The sequence below is a fragment of the Monomorium pharaonis genome, chromosome 10 (assembly GCF_013373865.1).
Source record: "Monomorium pharaonis isolate MP-MQ-018 chromosome 10, ASM1337386v2, whole genome shotgun sequence".
NCBI classification, from domain to species: domain Eukaryota; kingdom Metazoa; phylum Arthropoda; class Insecta; order Hymenoptera; family Formicidae; genus Monomorium; species Monomorium pharaonis.
In genome coordinates this window covers 1,438,517-1,457,756 of record NC_050476.1, presented here as the reverse complement: position 1 = coordinate 1,457,756, position 19,240 = coordinate 1,438,517, and the positions used below count along the sequence as shown (strand labels likewise).

Genomic DNA, 19,240 nt, shown 5'->3' with positions numbered 1-19,240 from the left:
ACAGTTTCAGATAATTAATAAATTGATCTACAACGACATCGCGACATGGGGAACGTGATACAATTAGGGGAAACCGAGGACGGGGAGAGCCTCAAGTGCAACGACACAGTACACGCGGACTTGCCGATCGAGTTGCGCTTCAATGACAGCCACTTGGTGACGATAATCACTTACAGCACCCTGATGGTGATATCGGCTATTGGAAATATTTCCGTGCTGACCATAATAAAGAAACGAAAGTCCAGGTCCCGGATACAGAACCTCGTGATGCACTTGTCGATCGCTGACCTTTTCGTAAGTACGATGACTCGGACGCAAAACTTACGATAAAGCAATCGTTTTCGTCGCTCGCGCTTAAATTTAGAAACCGACATGAGACGTGTCGCATCTTATGTCCAGGTGACGTTCCTGATGATGCCGTTCGAAATCGGATGGGCAAGCACGGTGTCCTGGGAGGCAGGGGACGCGATGTGTCGCATAATGGCTTTCTTCAGGACGTTCGGTCTTTATCTCTCGTCCTTCGTGATAGTTTGCATCAGCATAGACAGGTCAGCACATCATGTCCGTAAACTGCGATCATTTCGCGATTCACATTTCCTTTCTTCGCCTGATCGTATATTCAATTCCGTGTAACATTGTATCCTCTAAATCTTGTAGAATAAAAGATTACTCGAAAATTGGACAAACTCAATTTTCTCTCGACAAGACTGATTTTTCACTCCACAGAAGTAAATTTGGACATTTTTTTTGTTAAAATGACAAATCGCTTGAAAAATTTGCACAAGCTCAATTTTCAATATTTTAGAGAACATGATAGTGCGATTTACGATATGATCGCTACATTTTTGATAAGACTACGCGTTCACGTAACTTCATCTTCCAGATATTACGCCGTGATGCGACCTCTCCAGATACTAGATGTTTATCGGAGAGGGAAGATATTGCTGATGCTCGCGTGGATTGGCTCCGTACTTTGTTCCTTGCCGCAGGTGCTCTAGCTTTTATTTTACAAACATTATTGCGACATGTCGAAGTTATTTCGTTTCGTGACTGGCATAAAACGTATCTCCGTTTTTTTCCCGTAGATGTTGGTGTTCCATCTCGAGACGCATCCAAATTACACTTGTTATACCCAATGTATAACGTTCAACGTCTTCCCATCGTACGTGCATGAAATCTCATATAGTTTGTTTGTCATGCTAATGATGTATTGGTTCCCCTTGATCGTAATATTCTACACTTATACCAGTATTTTCATGGAAATTTGTCGCAGATCTGAGGAGAGCGAAGGTAATTGTTCGAATGTAATTGCAGAGTTTCCTACAAAAACTAAACAAATTCAAAAAGTTAAATTTTTGAAAAAACAAAAAACTTCTCGTCCTCAAACCATTGTATAACTTTTCCTTCGGACATGCAGTAGATATAAACGTTAAAAAATTTTTGTGACTGCTACTTGTGATTTTATTTACAAATATGAGTGTAATAGTTTGTATGTTAATAAATAAAATGATATAATCATGATATACATAATAAACAAACGTTTTTTGCAGACAGAATACGTCGTTCCTCGAGCGGTTTCCTAAGCCGAGCGCGAATACGCACTTTAAAAATGACGATAACCATTATCGCCGTCTTCATTATCTGCTGGAGTCCTTACTACGTGATGAGCGTCTGGTAAGTCTGCGATTATTTTTAATTTCCGCAGTATTTTTCCCGTTGGCATTAAAAATTCATTGCGATACTAGAGCAGTGGTACACGCGTTCCAAAAGTCAACAATATCACCGAACCCCGATTATACAGACGTAAAAAATGCACATGATGATACATACGACTTTGACCGACGTCCACGGTCACTGATACGCAAATTCCGTCTTATGAAAAGAAAAAAATAATATCTTAGATTGAGGAACTGTCCATTGAATTCTATGATCTTTATCGGCGTGAAAACAGGTACTGGATCGATCGACCGTCGGCCCTGAAAGTTGACCCACGCATTCAGAAAGCTCTTTTCTTCTTCGCGTGCACCAATTCGAGCATGAATCCCATCATCTACGGTATCTTCAACATACGCCAAAGGAACAAAGTGAGTATATATCTCGAACGAATAACAATGCAAATTCTCAATAAAAGGTTTTTAATCCGAGACATCATTAATTTCGTTATATAATGTTTCATTAAAAATTACGAATTATTTAATCGACAAAATTTGGCATGAAGAATTTAGACATTTGATTTGCATACGTAACGATCTCGCAGCTTATAATAAAATTTATACTCTATTTGAGCGTGAAATAAAACTCGATTCAGGACGAATTCGCGATGATCGTCGCGTTAATTCGATTATCCGCGCTCTATGTGTCGTTAACGCGTGTCACGTTTGCCCATGTGTGCAATTGCAACAGATATTTTAACGCTTTACGAAGGTCTACAATTGCATCATGAAAGAAGTATGAATTTTTATGAATCATGAAGATTATTTTCCGTTTATAAAGAATTGTATAAACGTGTCGATCTCTCTACTAATACATTCGAGCCTAACAGCTGCCTGTCGCCTGTACTACTTGCAGGCGAAGCTTCAGTCCCATCCTCTTCTGAGGCCCATCAACACGACCATGGAACTTCCGGTCGTCGCGTACGTCAGAGATTCCATTTTCACCGTTTTCGTAATAGCCCTGCCGATCCTCTTTAATCCTCCGACCACATATAACAGGCGTTCATCGCATGACCGTAATGGTAATTTGTTATCTCGAGTACTGATTGATAAGTAAATCCTCCCCCACGGCGTTTTGCATCCGCATGTTGTTAATCCCACGCGCGATTAATATAAGAAGTGATCGCACGCATTGTTGCTTTCGCATGAAGAAATGAAGGAAGCGTAAATTTGTAACAAAGCCGTAACAAAGAACGGCGCCGAACGTCTGGGCGAGGCAGAAACGCAAGGACGTTGAAAAACGGCCGAGCTTTCAAGGCGTCGATTAGACGAGATTTGGGCTTTCGACAGCTTCAAGCTCCACGAAAATCTCTATTTTCGTTCTAGGCGCCGATGCGTACAGCCACCATCGAGACCCGGGTCACGCCGCTGTCTCTATCAGTCAAACTTCTCGATTGACAATGAACGCGACGTACGCCGGCTCGAATAGACACGTCTGAGCCGACGGTGTTTGTGCGCAAAATACCTTGCGTCCTCTTACGAAAATAAGTTTCTCAGCGCTTCTATTGCGAACTGCATCTTACGGCATGATGATCGCATACACGCGCGGACGCCGCGATCTGTCTCTGCGTGAATGCGAGAACGCGGTTCTATATCGCAGTATCGCGGTGCAAACGCAGAGCTATTAAAAAGTTCCTCGTCTTACTCTGCCAGATGCGTGATGAGATTAAGCTACAGCGAAACGGATGCATCTGTGATCGATCAAGCCGCGCCCGATGGGAAAGAGGATCCTCGGACGAAGTTACGCGATGAAGGTGGAAAAAGAAGGGAGATTTCTCCTGGATGAACTCTGTATTCGTTCGTCTCTAGATGTATTTATTTTGACGTTAGATAAGAATATTTAAATGCCTAAGAAGATTCTGTAGACTAAGTTATTTTATACGTATTTCTTACGACATAAGCAAACGCTGCAAATACAACCGCAAACGCGCTTCGTCGGGTATGTGTTCTTTTCTTTTTTAATATATAACACTTTCGCGACACAAGGTTGTGCAAACAAGTTATATAAGCTATTTATATACCGCTTATGTTCCGTATATTTTTATAAGGAAGAAAAATATGTCGAACAAAATGTGTGCGTTTGCGTTCTGCGCGATTCTCTTTCGTTAACTTGAAAGAATAAACTCGCGTAATCAATCTGTATGTTTCTATCTGTACATATTTTCTATCTATCTGTATATTATATTTTATATAAATAAATAGTAAAACAGTTGTACATATAATTTCTAATTTATGCCATGCATATTGATTACCAATGTTTATTTCATTAAATTATTAAAATGTATATTACCTCCATCTATGTATATCTTAAAAAAAATTATGTCTTCAAATTTATCTAGTTAAATTATTTGGAAAACTTTTATTTTTTAAGAATAAAGTTTTAGAAAAAAAAAAATACATTGCCTTTATATCATAAATTGATTACTCAACAATAATTTAAAATTATCTACTTAAAATGATACATACAGTTCCCTCTTTTATTTGCACAAATTTAAAGTTAAATTATTTTTATTTTATTTAACATATACTTGCATTTTGTTAATCTTTCTTTTAGATAATTTTAGATAATTTTTAAGTTATTCACAATAGCGCTAACTACCATTCCTACTCGAGTAACGTAATGTGCTAGACGTAATGATGTATTTCGGTCCATAACAGGTAAGGAAGTCATCATGAGCGTCTTTCCCGGAATCAGACGCATCGCTACAACATTCGCCAGCTCACAGCTTGAATTGAGTTAAATCCGCGTGACTCCGTTCCGGGGTCTGGTATATATGTAACGGGCTAGTTACACATATCAGACTCAACCCGCACATAGTATCCGCAATGTCGGTCAATTAGGATGTAAAATTGATCGCGTGGTACGGCGCGGCCACAAAGTCTCGGTCAGCATCCGACACGGCTAAAACGTAGTTAATGACGGAGACGAAATGACGGCAGCGGGCGAAGCGGTCCCTTTCGTTCCGCGCGTTCGTAACGGCGCGTGTATCGCGTGGACGAAAAATGCGGCATGACGTATCGAAACGGAAATACAAAACATTCTCGCGACATTAAAATCGATAATAGCGATGATGTAGTCCGTCCGTAAGTTTACGAGGTCCCACGATGTTGCGACTAATTAATCTACTTGCAAAATCAGAAGCATCGACGAAACGTCGTCAAGTATGAAATCCGACAAAAGAGAATTAAAAGAAGTTTTCCAAAATTTATAATGTTGAGGTCACAAACGTCCAATTTGTAAAATTGTATTTAACGTCACGACGTTTCTTACGCACAGATCACGCTGATAAGTTCAATAGGCAGCGTTCGATTGCTACGTTGAATTCAACGATTAAATTTCGGACAGAAGACGCTAATTATTTTTGAAGACACCGTGTATATCACCATGGAGGAAACTAGGCTTTCTGCAACATGTCTACGGTTTGAAACTGGTGTGGATGTGTAGGTGGGACCACTTCCCACACACGCGTAACTGGCACACTACAGCGACATTGTTACATACCTGTTGCAAGGTCCATCGCATCGAAAAGACCTAAACTCCCGCCACAGAAACTCTATCCGAGATTGAACTGACTTTTTATCCGTGAAAAAAATTAATACATTAATAAGAAACCGGAGTTATGAATACATAAAACTGCTGTTTCCATATAGAATTTCTTTGTTGTCGATATTTGTAAGGACTATAGTAGAGTGCGATTCAAGGCTTTTTGATGTCGGATCGAATCGAATTGAATTAAATCTAATCATTGAAGTATAACATTCAACTAACAATATAATTATAGTTAAATTGCATTTTAATATATAAAAAATAAACTTTTATCTAAAAAAATTAATATTAATAATTGTATAATATATAAGTTATTTTAAATATGATTTTATAAGATTGTCAATATATGATTTGTATTCAAAATCCTTTAAATAATTCGGATTTAAATCGTACAGAATCAAATTTAAATCAAATCGATCCAGATAAGATTCGATTCGATTCGTATTCAAATATTTCGCATATATCTAGTCTGTAGGTATCATTACGGTGATGGTGACAGTTTTATAGATGCGAGTACTCCAAAAAAAAACAAAAAAAAACGAAATGCTAATGTGCGGATGAATGTATCGTATATTAATCGATTTCACCGAGAAGTTCCTCGTGTCACCGTAGAAGGAAGCGTTTAATTTATATTAGCGCCGGCTCTGACGCGCCTTTCCGCTATGATTATTTCATATCGTTAAAAACAGCTCGTAGGCGGATGCATACAATAATGTCGGTGTAATGTATCGATGATATCAGGACTAATCATTCAGCCAGATCATACGGCATTAATACACTGCTTACTCCACTATTCACTTTTAATCGCAGAATCGGTTAATACAACGCATCCAATAATGCAGTAAAACGTAAAATCTTTACATAAATTAATTTCTTCCTTCCCGTTCGTCCGATCCACAATTCAATTATAAATTTCATTCGCAAATAAAGATTTTGATAGCGAGCTTTACTTCTTTATTCTTATCTTTCTATTTGCAACGATTGCCGCAAGATTAATTTTACATCAAAATGAGTCCGTCACGTTGTCCCACTTTTTTAGAACCATAATTACAGTTTGTAATCTTTAAGATAATAAAATAACAATCATCTTGATTCATCTTAATTCATCAGCGTTTTCTCTGCTCGCTGCGTATCAGGCCGCAGGTAGCACGCACGAAATCTCGTTCGTGAGACCGTACTCTCGTGGGCGACGTATAAAGTCGCGAACGGTCCGTATCCGCGCTCCAGTCGGCGGCCGTGCCTTCTGCATCCGCGCGCGTGCTGTCGTATACCCGTCAGACTTTACCGCATCGCGGTTCTGAGACAAAGAGAAAGAGAGATTTTTAATTCTCGGGAAACGCACGGGCGACACCGAATACTAGCACGGGGTGCGTCGGGGTCGACTCGCGTCAGAATGCGGATCCCGATCGTACTGATCCTCGGGGTGTTGGCTGTCTGCGCCGTCAACGGTAGCGTCATACCCGACAAAGGTAAGGACTTGGATTGCGTTAGGAAAGTGATGAATATTTATAGAAAGTAATTCCATATTGACAAAGTTCTTGGCGAACTTTACATCGATTCGCGTCAACTCCAGTTTGCGTTCTCTTCCTGCGAAAATAAAATTTTTCTTCCGCTATTGTCTACGGATCTTTACATTCCCGGCGCGATGTGACAAGAAACCCGACGGTAACGTGCCATCGGCGACCAATACACTTCTACGATCACTCTTCTATTCTGTAGCAGGATTATTTATATATTTTTTTAAACATATAAAGTAAATATCTGCAACTTTTGATTAATTAACAAAAAAGCGATTTATTCGACGCAGGACTGTTTTTACTTATTCTACTTTTGTCCTTTTATCCTGCCGCCTTACGACAGCTCTATCCGCGAGCCTGCAGGATGTGCTGTACGAAGATGAGTTCATTATCGCGTTGTCCAACATCAAGGACAGAAGGAAGCACTTCACCGGTACGATTGAGACTCTGTTAGCTGTAAAATATCACGGCACGAAAACAAAACTGGTGCTCTTACTCGATCGGCGAACAAAGCGCGGTGAGTTGGCAGATTTAAATCGTGATCTCTTTGAATTTTTATTTATAACGTTCGTCGTTCCAGTTATACTTGAGAGTCTCGATCACTCTGGTCGGCGCAGTGCCTCGCACGTCAACGTGGACAGTCTCGCGGTAAACACCCCTCTGCAGAGTTTGATTATCCTGGTGCATCAGGCGCAGCCTAATCCCCGTGTGGACGTGTACGTCGACTGTATTTACGAGGGCTCTATACCGTTCAAGAAAACTTTCCGCGACATAGCACAGACCGAGGACAGTTCGTCCGTGGAAGTAGTAAGTTTTGATTTTTCACAGAATATTTTCAACAATAGCCCAAACTTAAAAAATTAAATCTGGGCTAACGCGGTACGTCAGCCTCTGTACAGATTTTAGTTGTGTTAATTAGCACATTTTGTCCGAATAATTTAAGAGCGCGCAACCGCTATTACATTGTTTGACAAATTGCCCCTCAAGGTCTAAACGTAAAAAGAAATTTCCGCTTGTCTCATATTTTCGATTTTATTCAATATTATTTCTCGACGCCGCTTTCTTCGCTTACGATCGTACGGCAGTTTCTTATTTACGTGCTGTTCGTGACGTCCACAAACGTGGGACGACGCCTTTCCAAATATGGTTGACGAGACCTAAGCTAGTTGCTTCTGTTACGTGCACCTGGTTGGCTTACCCAACCCAGACACAACGATCCCTGACTACTCGGATGAATTGAATTCGTTTCAATGAATTATTCGCGCCCTATTTCTGTCACTGACATTATTACATTTTCTGTCTTAATGCAATGTCATAACTCTACAGTTACTTTCTATTCTCGACAATTCTCGTGGACTCGTATATTTCTTTTACTAACAAAATTAAAATTATTTCTCAAATTGTCATATTAATTTTAACAGCAGTTTAACAGTATTAAGAATGTGGTTAATTTTTCTTTAATATATGTATATTGTATACATTTTTTTGTAAAATAGTAAATGCAATATATATTTGATAAAATCGACAATTTATTTAAATCCAATTTATGCAATTAGCAATAATATTAAACCAATAAGAAACACTTCACAATTCTTTTAGTTGAGAGAACGAAAATGCCGGCTGAAAGTGTATCAGTCCGCAACCATCACCGAGGTGTTAAGAAAAGAGCAATGCCCCGACAATCTAGATGATATGAAGCAACCTTCGATATTCGACACCGGTGTACCGAAAACACAACCTATTGATTCCGATAAAAATGAAACGAAATCTATTGATCGATCTGATGGGATCGACACAAGTGATGGAATGAACGGAGGGGGATCAAGTATACCAGATCAGGATAACGGTCTTCCATCTTCCGGTAAGAAACATCCCTGGGATCACAAGAAACCTTTCGACAAGAAGGATCACCGTGATCGTCCGAGCGATCGCGATCGATCCAAGAAGAAAGATAGCTCAGGTCATCCAGAAGACAAAAGCAAATCAGATAAATATGGTCCAAATGACTCTTTCGATCCATTTTCTCCTGCGAAATCAAGTGACACGGATGATTACTCAGACGGATCTCGACCTGCTAAACCCGATCAGTCGAGTTCGAGGCTCGATAAACCGGATCAATCAGGTCCTACTAAACAACCTAATGAATCGGGTCCTTATGATTCTAACGAGAATCCTTTTTCATCAGACGAGTCTGTTGAGTTTGGATCTTCCAAAAGTCCCAAACGACCTGGTCGAAGTCCGTACTATGGCCAGGACAAATACTCTTATCCGAGTCAGGTAGATACGCCGGATTCATCGGATGAATCGTCCGCGAAAAGAGTGCCCAGGAGAGGTGACATCGGAATCCAGAGTCTGGATGAGAGAGGTGAGTGAGATAAATAGACGTTAAATTAAGTCGGTTTACGTGTTGTCACGAGAAGTGTTTTCCAGTCTGCCAGACTGACGATCAAATTGTGAAAACCTTGAACGAATTAATCAACGCTACCAGGAAACTCTGGAGGGAACTGGAACTAAATGTAAGTTAAGCAATTAAGCAGTACAGTAATTGGAATGGATCTTAAATTAACGCTTTTGCATTGATTTTTTATTAAAATAAAGTAAAAACGTAATCTTTAATAAGATTACGTAAAGTTAACGTTTTATTATAAAAGCATTTAGCAAAAAAAAAAAATCGTCGACAATTTTTATATTATAATTCAATTTATGGAAAAAGATACGTGTAACTTGAAAGACTCATTGCCTTTCGTTTTTCTAGAGAATGGAAACCCAGCATCTTCGTCATTTGATCGAAAACTGCGCGGCGTGTCGTACACCCATCGGTGAGTCGTATTGAAAGGACACGTGCTCGAAAAAATAAAATAACAGTTCTTTTAACTTAGAAACTAGCCAAAACCGCATCGTAATACCAGTTGAATGAATCTTATTAATCTTTATTTCACGCGCGTCGTCCGTTCACACCCTCCAACTTAATCTGTACGTTATCAGCGGAGACCACCTATTTATATGCAACGAGTTGTATTAAGCAATCTTACAACGCAATAAATGCCTGTTGTTAGAAAAATTCAATTTTGTTGTGACTCTTGTATTCTTGCGTTGCGTCTGTAGCACACATATTTGCATTTGGATATCTTTTTTAATATATGGGCAGTTAGCGGGGAGGCTTTCACTCAAGCATTTTTAGCACGCGATATCCACAAAGATCAAACGTCGCTAATTGCTCCGAGTTCATCGTTCTTTGAATGACGATTTTACAATTATATAAAAATCCTGTTGCAATTAATTATCGCGATTTTTTTTTTGCTCTTTCTCTCTCTTTCTCTTCTCTTCTCTATTTTCTTCAGATAACGTTTGATATTCTATCAGCAGAAATTAAATTAAAACTACGATAGCTTTGCAACTGCGTCACTGTTATCTCTACTACATTGTCCTTATTCTAAGAGGATCGAGAATGCGCAGGATCCGCGACGTCGATCTTAAGTCGATCTCTTTAAGCACACGTATACATGTATACCGCTTGCACGTGCATGTACGACACGCTGGGCCGTCGCATAATTTTCTGGGCCCGCTCGACGATACGCACGGCGCGTATGGGAGACCGGCTATCGAAAACCCCCCGAAAATTGGCAATTCACTCGTCATTCGAGCCGTGATCCCGGTAATTCCGTAGTGACAACACCGCAGCCGTCCACGTGCGACCATAACTCCCCATGCTACCCCGGCGTCGATTGCCGTAACACACCGAGCGGACCCGAATGTGGTCCCTGTCGTCGCGGTTACACCGGAGACGGACGGATCTGCTCCAAAATTCACGTCATCACCTGCATTCAACGGCCGTGCTTCCAGGGAGTGAGGTGCTACGATGACGACAATGATGGTTACAGGTAAAAGAATCGTCGACACCACCTGAATCTATACATAAAAAACTGTTTCACTGAAGTGTCTAAAAATGTCGGATATAAACCTATAAAAGTTTTGCAAGCAATGAAAGTTTTGACATTCTAATAATCAGCTTGAGAGTCCTACAGAATTATTTTGAAATGTATCTGACACAGTTATTTTCAAATCTGTATCCAGCCAATTTTTCAATTACTTTAGTAAAACTGTTTTGTCTGTGTAATGATTAAGTCTGTAAAAGAATAAGACTTTTTTATCAGTCTTATTTTTTACAAACTTAATCGTTATATGGAATTTCATCATTCCATGAAGATTTCTGTCGCAATTTTATCATAATTCTGCTTTCAGATGCGGCAGATGTCCAAGCGGATACGTTGGCGACGGTGTAAAATGCGAGAGGATGAGAAACCCCTGTGACCATCACCCCTGTCATCCAGAAGTTAAATGCTATCCCACTCATAGTCCACCGTATTTCAAGTAAACATTTCACGGTCATAATTTTTAGAGAAATAAATTCTTTCTGTACGGAAACTTTAACAGTAATCCATTTTTCATAATTACGTAATTAGCGAATTAAAAAATTTAGTAAAGAAATAATGAAAATTCTCATGTCTGTTTAGCTTTGTGATTATTCTTCCAATTTATATTCTATGTTTTAAATAAGACTTTATAGATCTATGGATCTTGTCAATTCTCAAATGTAATTTAGATGCGGCTCATGTCCACTGGGATACGTGGGCAACGGCACGGTCTGCCTAGACGCAAATGAATGCGAGCTGGCGCGACCCTGTCATCCCGGCGTGCGATGCATTAATCTCCATCCTGGATACAGGTGCGACCGATGCCCGACAGGTTACACAGGACCGATGACGGAAGGCGTCGGCATCGAGATAGCCAGGGCGCGGAAACAGATCTGCCAGGACATAAACGAGTGCGAGATCAACAACGGCGGATGTAATCCCTATTCGGAGTGTATTAACACGGAGGTAGATTTTAACATCTCCCAGAATCTACTCGTATTTCTTCGTTTCAAATACGAATGTTGCTCCGCTCTCGCAGGGATCCTTCAGATGCGGCCCATGTCGAAGTGGTTACATTGGCAATCAAACGGCGGGATGCCATCTTCAGCATGACGTCTGTCCAGATATGGTGACGGTCTGCGATGTCAATGCTCATTGTATCTCCATGTACATCAACGAATATACATGCAAGGTAAGTGTCTTCCTTATATTATCGTTATAATAATTACAACAAAAAATCGAAATTTATACAGAATTCTTGGATCTAGTTCAGTTGAATAATTTTATGCAAATAAAAGCTGCAAAATATCCCAAAAAATTTAAATACATTACATGTAAACTCAGTAGAATAAATCCAAAAAAGATATCATTTAGAAAAATAGTGAAAAATCCTCATCTTAATTCTTACTCTCTGGACATTTGCAATTATTATAATGATTTTTAATTAATTCTAACAAAAGTAATTATTAAATTTTACTGATTGAAAAACAATTTATTTATACAATTTGCATTTTTCTCAGTGTAATGTCGGTTGGGCCGGAAACGGGCATTTCTGTGGTCCCGACAGCGACAACGACGGAATCCCCGACAGGAGCCTTCGCTGCCACGACCGTCGCTGTCATGCTGACAATTGTCCAACGGTACCAAACAGCGGCCAAGAAGATGCTGACGAGGACGGAACCGGCGACGCTTGCGACGATGACGCCGACAACGACGTCGTATTGAATCTGGGCGACAACTGCCTGCTTATTTACAATCCGAACCAACTGGACAGCGACAACGACAAGATTGGCGATGCCTGTGATAATTGCCCGTTGAATTGGAATCCGCATCAAGAGGACTATGACGACGACGGCGAGGGCGACGCGTGTGATGACGACCTGGATGACGACGGTAAACTTTAAATGTTGAAAAGAAATTCCGGATCAAATATCAATTAAAACGAAATAATAAGAAGAAACAAAAAGTCGTGGTCCATATCACTTCGTCATTCTACTAATCTACTAGAATGTTTATTATTAATTGAAGATATCGGCAATCAACATGCGAATGACGTCATTGATAAAGGGATATCCGGATCAAATGCCAATTAAAAAGAAATAAGAAGATATTCTCAATAAAAAATCACGTTCCACGTTATTTCTTCTTTTTATTTCACGTTAGAGAAATATTAATCGAACCTATCAATAATCAAATGACGTCGCTGATAAAGGGATATCGTTCAGGTATATACAACCCTCAAGATAACTGTATGAGAATAAAGAATCCGAACCAGCGCGATAGTGACATGGATGGTATCGGCGACGCTTGCGACAATTGTCCTGACATTAGCAATCCTGACCAAAGAGACATCGATGCCGACGGCGTTGGAGATGTTTGCGACACTAACGCGGATCGCGACAGGGACGGTATCCAGGATGACAAGGACAATTGTCCGGACGTACCGAATCCCGGACAGAACGACGTGGACCGCGACGGCGAGGGCGACGAATGCGACGACGACATCGACGGAGACGGTGTGCCCAACAGGATCGATAACTGTCTTTACGTCTACAACCCGGATCAGCGTGACCTTAATCGTAAGTCTTTAACGGGCTCTTTTCTGAAAGCGTTTAGACAGTAACATGATCTTTTCTATACCACACACACACACATAGAGAGAGAGAGAGAGAGAGAGAGAGAGAGAGAGAGAAAATTTTATTTTAAAACATGAGGTTGCTGTGTTCAAAGCTCTCTCGATTTTAAACGGGATATCGTAGTTCGTCGTCTGTGAAAGATTAATTATTATTATTAACTGTCGTTAGCTGTGGGGGGGAAAAAGGAAGTGTTATTAAAAGAAAACGTGAAGATTAATACATTCTGTGCACATAGACGACGGCATTGGCGACGCATGCTGGAACGACAATGACAACGACACGATCATCAACATCCACGACAACTGTCCCAATAACAGTAAAATATGGGCGACCGACTTCCGTAAATACGTTACGATCGCTCTCGATCCCTATGGTACCTCGCAACAGGATCCCGTATGGAAAATTCATCATCAAGGTGCTGAGATTCAACAGCTTCTTAACAGCGACCCCGGAATCGCGATAGGTAAGCTTGTATCTATCATAAATCATAAAGATTTTACACGAAAAAGGCACATATATTTCAAACACTTCGTAAAAGCTCCAAGTCCTTTGAATAAATTTCTATACTCTACTTAAATTCAACAAATGTGAAAGGTGATTATAATTAATTCTACTTTTTCCATCGTTTACTCTGTCCAGGACCGGACGAACTTACTAACGTGGACTTTGAAGGAACCTTCTACGTCGATAACCACGACGACGATGACGATTTCGTGGGCTTCGTCTTCTCTTATCAGGATAATCGACATTTCTACGTTGTTTACTGGAAGGGAGGTGAGCAGGTTTACTGGGAACCAGCTCCATTCCGCGCTGAAGCCGAACCCGGAGTTATATTAAAACTCGTCCAGTCCGATACTGGACCGGGCGAGATGCTGCGAAACAGCCTCTGGCACAAGGAAGACACACCCAATCAGGTGAGGGTCCTGTGGAGGGATCCAAACAAAATCGGCTGGCAGCCAAGAGTGTCGTACAGATGGCATCTGTTGCACAGGCCTAACATCGGCCTGATTAGATTTTGGCTATATCAGGGCACGCAGCTGGTAACCGACTCCGGAAATGTGTTCGATTCGACTCTGCAAGGTGGTAAACTGGGTGTCTATTGCTTCTCGCAAGAGAGGATCACCTGGTCGGATTTAATGTACAAGTGTACAGGTAAAACGAGTAATCCTGATAGCGATTTTTATAAAGTACAGACGTAATTAATTAATTATTAGAAATTAAATTATTTCTATATTATAATTTAATTAAGAAACGCGATATAGTTATTTTAAGTGTAATGTAAATTTAACAAAATAATTTGCACGGAAATTCACAGGATGCTTTAAGCTCAAAATAACTGCAAATATGACGTTTAGGAATGATGGATTAACGTTATTTTTCAGACCCCGTGCCTAAAACTGTGTGGGATGAATTACCTGATAATGTGAAGAGAGAAGTTCAGGTGGAAATTGCTAGCAACCATCAACAGCAAATAAGCCAACGCAGAATGAATTACGAGTTCTAAAACAGACTCAGTGATTTATTTTCGTGACAGCGAGTAAAGCGAAGAAATCAAATCTAAAAATTTCCATAATTTTAAAATAATCAAAGAGCTGAAAGCGAATTATAATCAATTATAATAAAACGTCAAAATAGCGCACTTTTAAATAAACTTAATTTCCGTAAATTCAAAATTCTATAATAAATTTTGTATATTTTACATACATATATATATATATATCTTGTAACAAAGATATTTAAAATTTCACAAAGTGAGGAATATATTTCTCCTATTTAACCTATTAATCAATTTTTAGAAGTATTTAGTATTTAGAAAAAATTATATTATCTCAGTTTCAATATCACTATAAAATGAAACGTACTTACCTTGTGCGGCTGTAGAGAATAATGAAGTCACGATGTATCGATTAACATGTACGTTAACTATAGTCTGAGATGTATGGAATCATAATGATTTTAATAATCTTGCATTTATTTGTACTCGTATTTCTCTAAGGTGCAACATGCATAAAAATTTATTTTTCTTATTTAATAGAGCAAAATAAAATCGTCAATACTCAAATTGCACCATTATTCATTTTAATCGTTTCACTTGTCCAACGTTGGCAAGATAATATAAGTTTAACAAACATTAATATTCCATCCGTCCTTGGAAAGGATAACTGGTCAAACGTTAATGGAGTAGTCGGAATAAAAGGCAAGGCAACATACGCAGACGACAATATTTTTCGATTGAACAGTTTATTCGTACGAAAATGTCAAAGAAAGATACGATTATTAATAATTTAACGCTGAATCATCCGATCGTTCTCGTAACACGTCTAACAGAGTATGTTTTACAGATTTTCACCGACGAAACGGCAAACGGCTAGAATTACATGCGAGGGAGAAAACGATGTAAGGCTAAAACTTAAAGAGAAACTTTTTTTCCAGCTTTTGGCGAACCGCGCGAAAACCAAGACCGCGCGGATCTCGCCCTGAAACGTGAGAGACAACGGAAGGCATGACCGGAACGGATGCTGTGAGGTATTAAATTCGAACTTTTTATTTGCTTCACTCACAGATGTGCGTGACGCTGAGGAATTAACTCGAGTAATTATTATAATTCGTGGCTTCCTAAGTTAATGATCCTTATTGAAATTGACAATAAACAGTCTTCTTACAATGCTTGTTCCCTTGCGGCATTTACAATAACCGAGACGAGATTTTTTTTTGTTTTCTTTTTCAAAACCGTCGATCGTGACAGCCAAATTCTGCCACCCTTTGAGAGGCACACCCTCTCCTTTCTCTCACTTTCTAACTCTCTCCTCTCTCTTGCCGGCGCTCTAAACTCGAGGTATCGACTATTCCCTCTAAACGCGTGTTTACGCTAGTACGAGTTGGATCGTGCGACATACATGTAATATTATCGTAATATAAATACGAGAAGATTTCTCTCTAGCTAGAGAATAAATTATTAAAATCTATCTAATATATATATGTATATATATATATATATATATATATATATATATATATGTTAATCGAAGGAGAAACGGCAGAGGGAGACGATTCTTAAATATCTATCTATTTACACTAGGGAACGAAATGCACGTGTCCGTGTCCGCGTCACTCCCGAAGGTTCGTCTGCACGCGAGAGAGAACGCGGAACTCCCACGTTCAGCTTCATTCCTTCATTTTGCTAAAAGAGTAAAGTCGCGCTCGGCGCGCGCGACGTGTTGTGGCAGTGGTCGCTCAGAACTCGCTGATTAAGGCAGTTGGGCACGCCTCAAACGGAAAAAGGAGCGAAATCGGTGGTGTCCCCCGAACGACGAGGACACTTCGCGCAGAGGGATCTATTGGCGGCTGCGGTCCAGCAACGCGCTGACCCACGGTTGGGAACAGTCTTTATTTCGCGTTTTCGGGAATCGCGGAAGATCGTCGTCAATTATCATCTCTCACGCTGGTTCTTCGCCGATTAACCGTTAGCCTGAACTCTTTTGATCAAGATCTATCGAATTACAATTTTTTCTTGTTTGTAAAACTATGAGAGACCAGGTTGCAGACGGAAAAGGGACTCTCATTATGCGGAACTGTTCGCCGAAAATAACTTTCTTTTATTTCTTTTTACTAGCATCGCACTTTCATTAGCAGAAAGTCTTCTCGCGACGCCGCTTTGGTAGGTCAAAAAACTTTACCGGCGAGAATGATGAGCTCGAACGCAAAAAGAATCGAACGGCGATATTTATAATCTCCGCCCAAAATAACACTGCTATTAAATTATACATGTGTGTATAAGACACGAGAGATTGGATGGGACATGGAAGGTGCGTCCTAACGCACTTTCAACGGCGCAGAAATAAATGTGAAAACAACTTGTCTCGTCTAAGAACTAGAAATAGATAGGAGAAAAGACTCGCTGAAGCCATTGTTGATGCATTGACGCTCGACAAAACCGGCCTTCGCATAAAAATAATCATTAAGCGTGATTGTTAACGGCCGTTCTCGATCAGAATCACCGAGGCGGGGACGCATTATTGCAAATATCGCGTCTTATGCAAATGTGCCCTTCGTCATCCCCATGCAAAACGACTTGCGTTCCTCGGCTCTAACGATCGCGCGACTCTTCGATCGTTACACGTGCTACCTCGCGTATTTCTCAAACGAATTCTATGCTAATGCCCAAGAGACGTCTCGTCGTCGCTCGTCGATATTTATTCAAACGAATGCCGTCTTCCCTGAAAGCCGACGTCTGCGTTTGCGGATGTTCCTGGAATGTTCTTAAAAAGTATGGTTTTCCGTTGTCGGCGCGAAAGAGGACGACATTTTAAAAGTAAATCATTGGATCTGCTGTCGAGCCATCTAGCTGACACAAGTTTTCGTGCAAGAAAGCCTCGGTGCGCCTCGTGTGAACAGTATCAGTTGAAAATGGAAGATACGTTTAATGGACACCCGGATATATTGATACCGTCAATCTATCGCGCATATTTATCGCCCTTTGGAAAGAATAAACCGACGATCGATGAATCGGAAGAAGCTAGGTGTCTTTACGTCATCATAGTTGCGTAAAAATCCGCATAAAAGACTTTTTCCTCATTCCACACGGTGCTCGACGCAGACGACTTCGTTTCCTTCTCTCTGAAAAGCTTCACCTTTACAAAGGTCCGTAATTTTCAGCGATCGTTACGCTGATCGCAAGCATCGCGTAGCAAATCGTAGCTAAACGAACGAATTCACCGCGCCCAATAATATTCGATTCAGATTGAATATACTGGGAATACGAACGTCACGCTTCGTGACGTCTCTTGAATTTTCTTCCGAACGACCAGCCACCTCAGCGTTGCTTCTTCGCTTTTACGTCACGGCGATCGTTGGCGCCGATGGGCGAGGTGCTGGACGTGACTTCGGGTCACCAGGCCTCCGTGTATCGAACGTCGAATTCCTGCAGGGCCGGCAGTCGCTTCTTCAATGATTCGAACGTCTGGGCCGACAGCTTCGTGCTGTTCAGGTTCAACTTTCTTAGGCTGGTTAATGCTGTAACAAAGCGGTAACATTTTCCTCGAGCGACAGGCGTACAAGTCTCATATCAATAAAAAACGTGAATATAAAAATTAATTTGAATTTAATACTAAAATGTTATACTTTTGATATTCAATTCGCGTTTAGTATGGCTAGATAATTTTATATAAATTTTTATACGCTTTTTAAAATATATCTATATAAATAAAAATGTAAAATGTTTGTTACTCATCTAAGATCTCCGTAAGTTATTCACCGATTGCTTTGAAGTTTTGACACAACGTTGCTTTCGTTACCGGTCGTTTGATTTTGGATATACCAGGCAACAAATTAATTGAATACAGTGCCAAAGGCAATAAATAAATGAAGTAAGTTAGAAGTATGTGAATAAAGGAATATTAGATTTATTAAAGATAGATAAATGCTTGAATGGTAAATTTAAATAATATAAAGAATTTGAGAAAAATGTTTATATTAAAGAACAAATACAGGATATTAAAAAAGGTAAAATCGAACAATAATTTCGAAATAATTATAGATATGATATTAATTATTTTAAATTAAATCATTTTAAAATAAATAATTTCGAAATAATTATATTGACCGGGAGAGACCGGGAGAGACGGGGAGAGACGAGTAGAAACAACTAGAGACGGGGAGAGACCGAGAGAGACGGGGAGAGACCGGGAAAGACACAGTGCCAAAGGCAATAAATAAATAAAGTAAGTTAGAAGTACGTGAATAAATGAATATTAGATTTATTAAAGATAGATAAATGCTTATTCAAAAATAAAATAAAAAGAGCAACAGTAAAGCAAGGCTCTTGAAAGTTAAACAACAAAAGCAAAAAAAAATTTGAAAAAAACGTAGCATAAGAATAGAGAGCCACAGCAACGCGTGGCAGAGCATAGCTAGT

General features: G+C 39.8%; 3 protein-coding genes across 11 annotated transcripts in view; 2 read left to right on the top strand and 1 right to left on the bottom strand.

Moving 5' to 3' along the window:
* LOC105830541 (gonadotropin-releasing hormone II receptor) overlaps positions 1-5,778 on the top strand; it is a 46,651-nt gene extending 40,873 nt beyond the window's left edge. For 5 of the 9 annotated variants that reach the window (XM_036293138.1, XM_036293137.1, XM_036293135.1 and 2 more), the window contains exons 2-9: positions 5-294; positions 400-548; positions 884-989; positions 1,086-1,290; positions 1,551-1,674; positions 1,952-2,084; positions 2,569-2,734; positions 3,039-5,778. In XM_036293138.1, coding sequence (XP_036149031.1) covers positions 46-294; positions 400-548; positions 884-989; positions 1,086-1,290; positions 1,551-1,674; positions 1,952-2,084; positions 2,569-2,734; positions 3,039-3,151 — 1,245 coding nt within the window. In that variant the 5' untranslated portion in view covers positions 5-45 and the 3' untranslated portion in view covers positions 3,152-5,778. The remainder of the gene's footprint in view (positions 1-4; positions 295-399; positions 549-883; positions 990-1,085; positions 1,291-1,550; positions 1,675-1,951; positions 2,085-2,568; positions 2,735-3,038) is intronic. The other 4 variants (XM_036293133.1, XM_036293134.1, XM_036293139.1 and 1 more) reach the window with 3 other exon arrangements.
* A 692-nt stretch (positions 5,779-6,470) lies between these two features.
* LOC105830540 (cartilage oligomeric matrix protein) lies at positions 6,471-15,388 on the top strand. The gene is made up of 15 exons (XM_012669916.3): positions 6,471-6,728; positions 7,120-7,293; positions 7,357-7,583; positions 8,376-9,141; positions 9,207-9,292; positions 9,532-9,595; positions 10,444-10,657; positions 11,019-11,147; positions 11,380-11,656; positions 11,730-11,882; positions 12,211-12,583; positions 12,916-13,269; positions 13,562-13,789; positions 13,966-14,478; positions 14,709-15,388. The coding sequence occupies exons 1-15, from the start codon at positions 6,653-6,655 to the stop codon at positions 14,828-14,830; spliced, it is 3,756 nt and encodes a 1,251-aa protein (XP_012525370.1). The 5' UTR covers positions 6,471-6,652; the 3' UTR covers positions 14,831-15,388.
* A 162-nt stretch (positions 15,389-15,550) lies between these two features.
* The window catches only part of LOC105834756 (C-Maf-inducing protein), a 38,005-nt gene continuing 34,315 nt past the window's right edge, over positions 15,551-19,240 (bottom strand). The window contains exon 9 of the mRNA XM_012677453.3: positions 15,551-18,339. Within this exon, the coding sequence (XP_012532907.1) occupies positions 18,215-18,339 (125 nt within the window). The 3' untranslated portion in view covers positions 15,551-18,214. The remainder of the gene's footprint in view (positions 18,340-19,240) is intronic.